The sequence below is a fragment of the Lipotes vexillifer genome, unplaced genomic scaffold (genome assembly GCF_000442215.2).
Source record: "Lipotes vexillifer unplaced genomic scaffold, Lipotes_vexillifer_v1.1 scaffold1329, whole genome shotgun sequence".
Taxonomy (NCBI): domain Eukaryota; kingdom Metazoa; phylum Chordata; class Mammalia; order Artiodactyla; family Lipotidae; genus Lipotes; species Lipotes vexillifer.
In genome coordinates this window covers 402,336-406,827 of record NW_006797566.1, presented here as the reverse complement: position 1 = coordinate 406,827, position 4,492 = coordinate 402,336, and the positions used below count along the sequence as shown (strand labels likewise).

Here is a 4,492-nt window from a genome sequence, read left to right as displayed (position 1 = left end):
ACAGAGCCCCTGGGGGCAGGCCCTGGGCCTTCCCCATCGCCCTGCTGCCCCCCCCCCCCCCCCTCACCGCTCCTTCTGCCTCCCACCTGGGATCTTGAGGTTGAGGTCACAGGTGCTGCCGATGGTGGCAATGGACGGCGCCTGCCTGCGCCGGGTGATGCTTTCCTTCATGCGGCCCTCGCCGGTAACCTTCACCGTGAAGGGGCTTCCTGTAGGGGAGAAAGGGAGGGTCGGGCGTCTCAGATCACTCGGCGCTGGTCTCCTGGCCTGTCCCGGCAGCAGCCCAGCGCCTTACCAGGCACGTGCTTGTCGGCAAACTTGATGTTGATGATGTAGGTGCCGGGTTCCGTGGGGCAGTAGGTAACTTTGCATGTGCCGTCCTCCATATCCTCACAGTTGATGTCCACCTTGCTAGGGCCTTCAATACTCAGCCCCAGGCCCCCATAACCTAGCGGGGAACAAGGGACACGTCTCCCTCAGTCCCCACTGCTGTTCTGCTCTCCCCTCCCCAAACTGCAGGCTCCGTCCAGAACAGGCACCCAAGGTGTATCAACCACTAACAAAAGATGCCTCGGCAGGAGGAGAAGGGGTGAGCCAGGCACTGACCCACAGGGTCGGGGATAGGTAGTCTGGAAAATTCCTAAGGCAGGCCTCCTGGGTTCTAGTGAGCAAGGGAGAGACAAACTCAGTAAAGCTGAGCTTTCTCTGAAACATGGGAGAAGTGACGAGGGGACATTCACTCTCCCCGAAGGGGCCCCAGAATGTGAATCTCAGCAGAGACTGGGCCAGGAAGTTCAGGGAGGAGTGTATGGCCAAGGGGCACTGGGCAGGAAAGGACTAGTCGTCACTGGCGGCACCAGCTGAAATGAGGGGTCTCTGGGGCAAGAATCACCTGCATTACGAGTGTCCACGATGAACTCGGCCACCTGGAACGTGTGTCCCTCGGACAGGCCCTTGCCCCAGACCCGCACCTTGCTGGCATCCCCGATCTCAGACGGTCCCACCAGGATCTTGAAGGGGCTGTTGGTGACGTGCTTGCCGCTCTTGCGCACGCTCACCACGTGCTCCCCAACCTCCTTGGGGGTGAAGGAGATGCCTGTTGGGAGGGAGGTCAGGCATGAATGGAGCCCTGGGCCTGGCAGTGTTCCTTTGCAGCTGCCCCCACCTTCCTCGCCCCCCGCCACCCCGCCGGGCCCCTCCCATGGCCCCCGTGCTCACCAATGTGCCGGTTGGGCAGGCGCTTCAGCAGGCAGGGCTCCTCGTTGCCCGAGGGGGCGCGGATGCTGGCGGTCAGCAGGCTCAGGTCACTCTCGGTGATCTTCAGTGACACATCCGTGGAGGTGCCCACGTTCAGCTGTGACGTCCTCATCGAGTCATCGCCTGGGGGAGAGTTGGCATGTCAGGCAGTGTGACTCCAGGCAGGCCCTGCCCTCATGGAGATCAGGAGACTTCCTGGCAGGCCCTGCTGGACTCAACAGAGACCGGGGACCACCCAGAGGCACAGAGAGACCAGGGAGAGCGCAGTCTCCATTCACACCCAGCTCCCCTGGGGATGCCCCAGTCCTGAATGGGTTAAATCCCTAATTTACACGAATGTAAATCCTGAGTCACATGATTGTGTGGAACCAAAAAACTAGACTGGGCCAGACAGCCCATACCCCTTTCCTGCTGTGTGGCTCTGATCAAGTTGCTTAGCCCCTCTGGGCCTGCTGGCTTCCTCATCTATCAAAAGGGATGATCAGTACCCTGACTTAAAAGACTCGACGAGATATGTTTTCAAAGGGTGGCTGGATGTTTCTCACCTGCTCTAGAGGATACAGTGTTCGTTACATTTATCCAAAAATGACCTCCTCCACCTCAAGGGGGCCCTACCCTAAAGCCCCGGTGACTTACTTGAACATGCTGGGCTTGCACATCCGTTGTGTGCTGGGGTGTGTGTGGCAGGCTGTGTGCCCACACGTCCACCCACCTGTGATCTTGGCTGTGAAGGGGCTCCCCGGAATGTGCTTGTCGTCAAAGCGCACGATGATGCTGTAGTCTCCAGGCGCCGTGGGGAGGTAGGACACGGTGCAGGTGCCATCCTTGTTGTCCTTGCAGGTGATCTCTGCCTTGGACGGGCCCTCCACGGCCAGGGACAGACCCCCTGTGGGTGGAGGAAGGGCTGAGATCAGAGGTCCTGCCCTCACCCCTGCACTGGCTGCCCCCACCCAGCTCCCCTCACCTTCCCCAGCATCCTTGGTGACAATGGTGAAGGTGGCCGGCTTGTTGACCATGCCATGGCTCAGGCCTGGCCCATAGGCACTGACGTGGCGGCTGTTGATGGCATCCACGTAGAACTGCAGGGGGCTCCCTGGGGGTGGTCGGAGAAAGGGGGCTGGGTCAATAGTGAGGACAGGAGCTGCCTGAGCCCACCTCGGCCCCCGTACCTCCCCACAGGCTCCCTGCTGAGCCCTGCATCTCTGCCACAGGGGCCTCCCACCAGGGCACCAGACTTCCCAGGCCTCACATGGTGTCTGCACACAGCAGGTGCTCAATAAAGATTTGTTGAAAGAAGGTAGATGAGGGTGAAGTCACTATGGGCTCCTCTCAGCCCAGCCAAGCCCAGCCTGGCCCCCGACTCACCAGGGATGTGGTTGCCGTCATACTTGATCCCCATCTGATGCAGGCCTTTCTCCGTGGGTGCGTACCTCACCGTGATGGTGCCATCCTTGTTGTCAGTGATGCTGGGCCGGGCGGTCTTCCCAGAGGGCATCCGTACCTCCCCTGCCAGGCAGAGGGTTAAGTGGGAGACCCCAGTTTCTCCTACCCCAACCCCCTCTGCTGTCCCAGGCTCCCAACTCCTGTGTGGTTCTGCTTCTACCCCGGAGGTCAGGCACCAGGAGACAGCCTGGAGCATCAGGATGCACCCTGACCTGGGAGACGGAAAGCTGGCGTCTGAGTTCCAGCTCTGCTCAACTTGCTGTGTGACTCTGGGTAGCTTGCTTCCCTGCTCTGGGCCCCAGCTTTCATCTCTAAAGAAGGAGCTGGGCCTGGACACAGGTGTCCTCCCTTTGAGCCCTCATGCCTCAGGGCCCCGGGGCAGTACCTGTGAGCTCCCCTTTCTGCACAGTGAAGGGGATGACCAGGTTGAAGGGTCTCAGCATGGACTCCATTGGCTCCACGGGCACCACTGGCTCCTCTGTGGCCTGTGGCAGGTGAGAGGGAACCGTCATTGGCTGGGGAAGGCCTGGGGAGCTTGGCCTGAGCCATGACTGAAGTCAGAGAAAATGAGCAAAGAAAAAGATGGTTAATGGTGAAACCAGAGGGCAGTAGAGGCGTGTCAGCTGCAAGAGAAGAGGTGCCGTGCCCAGCTTGGGGATCCGTCTGCCTAGCCTGACTCCCGCCTGCTCCCCCAAGATGACCCCAAAACCATGCCCCAGTCCTGGCCCCTGAAGAAGAGAAGGAAGAAATGAAGGAAGAGGAGGAGGGGGGCGAGGTGTGGCCCGGGTGGGAGGTGGCAGTACCCAGTGTGCAGGGTAGGTACTGGGCCTGTGCAGCTGCAGCAAGTCAGAGGGCTCGTCCACGCGGGGCATGGAGTCACACGCCTGGGAAGCCAGGCGCGGGAGAGCACAGGACGTAGCAAGCTGGTACACACCAGCTCGAGTGACCACGAGCTGACGCAGAGAATGGCCCAGGGACCTGAAATCCCGGGCTGCCCACAGGGCAGGATAGATATCTTGGGTGCTTTACCCTCTGGAGGGCTTCATCGTCCTGCAGGGCCACCCTGGGGAGATGTACAGGGACAGTGGGCCCGAGGGTCAGAAGGAACACGGCAAGTTCCACCAGAGAAAGCTAACCAACCACCAGAGGGGCCAGAAGCAGGGCTGTGCTCACCTCCTGGGTTGGGAGGCTGCAGGGAAAGCAAAGACTTGACTCTGAGGCACTCTGGGTCCCGGATCCATCAGACGTGGGGACAGGTTCTGGGATCCCCTGCTACCACTAAGAGGGCCCAGCCCACCTCCCCAGCCGCCCTAGTCCCACTGTGGCTGCGGAGCTTACCAGCACGTGGAAGGGACTGTTGGGGACGTGCTCGCCTCCAAAGCGGATGGTGATGACGTACTTGCCCGGCTTGGGCGCTGTGTAGTAGATGTCAAAGGTGCCGTCGTGGTTCTCAACCACGTCCACGTCAAGCTCCGCCCCATCCGGCGTGGACACTGTGCACGTCACCTTCCCCTTGCCTGCTGCCTTGGCGTCCACCGTGATCACCGTCTCCTCCCCAATCTGGATGCGGGGCCCCAGGCAGGCACCTGCCACACAGGAATGTCCGGTCAGGGATCCGTGGGCCTGTGCCCAGCCCCCCGCAGTTCCCAGGTCCCCCACCACCTCAGCCCACAGCAGAAAGAGGAGAAGGGGCACTCACCCAGGCCGTGGCCTCCAATGGACACTGGAAATGGAGAAGAGTGTAAGCCACGCAGCGCTCAGGATGGGGGTGGGTGGGGGAGGGGGAGGGGTG

The 4,492-nt window shown here is 61.0% G+C and overlaps 1 protein-coding gene across 5 annotated transcripts in view; it reads right to left on the bottom strand.

Annotated features, from left to right (window-relative positions):
• The window catches only part of FLNC (filamin C), a 29,190-nt gene that overhangs the window by 5,362 nt on the left and 19,336 nt on the right, over window positions 1-4,492 (bottom strand). Inside the window, exons 29-39 of one of the 5 annotated variants that reach the window (XM_007469688.1) lie at window positions 4,400-4,423; window positions 4,039-4,286; window positions 3,504-3,584; window positions 3,086-3,185; window positions 2,623-2,763; window positions 2,222-2,350; window positions 1,970-2,143; window positions 1,219-1,380; window positions 893-1,096; window positions 296-448; window positions 87-209 (exon numbers count right to left, since the gene is read on the bottom strand). In XM_007469688.1, the coding sequence (XP_007469750.1) occupies window positions 87-209; window positions 296-448; window positions 893-1,096; window positions 1,219-1,380; window positions 1,970-2,143; window positions 2,222-2,350; window positions 2,623-2,763; window positions 3,086-3,185; window positions 3,504-3,584; window positions 4,039-4,286; window positions 4,400-4,423 (1,539 nt within the window). Of the gene's footprint in view, window positions 1-86; window positions 210-295; window positions 449-892; window positions 1,097-1,218; window positions 1,381-1,969; window positions 2,144-2,221; window positions 2,351-2,622; window positions 2,764-3,085; window positions 3,216-3,503; window positions 3,585-3,843; window positions 3,877-4,026; window positions 4,287-4,399; window positions 4,424-4,492 lie in introns of all 5 variants that reach the window. The other 4 variants (XM_007469689.1, XM_007469690.1, XM_007469691.1 and 1 more) reach the window with 4 other exon arrangements.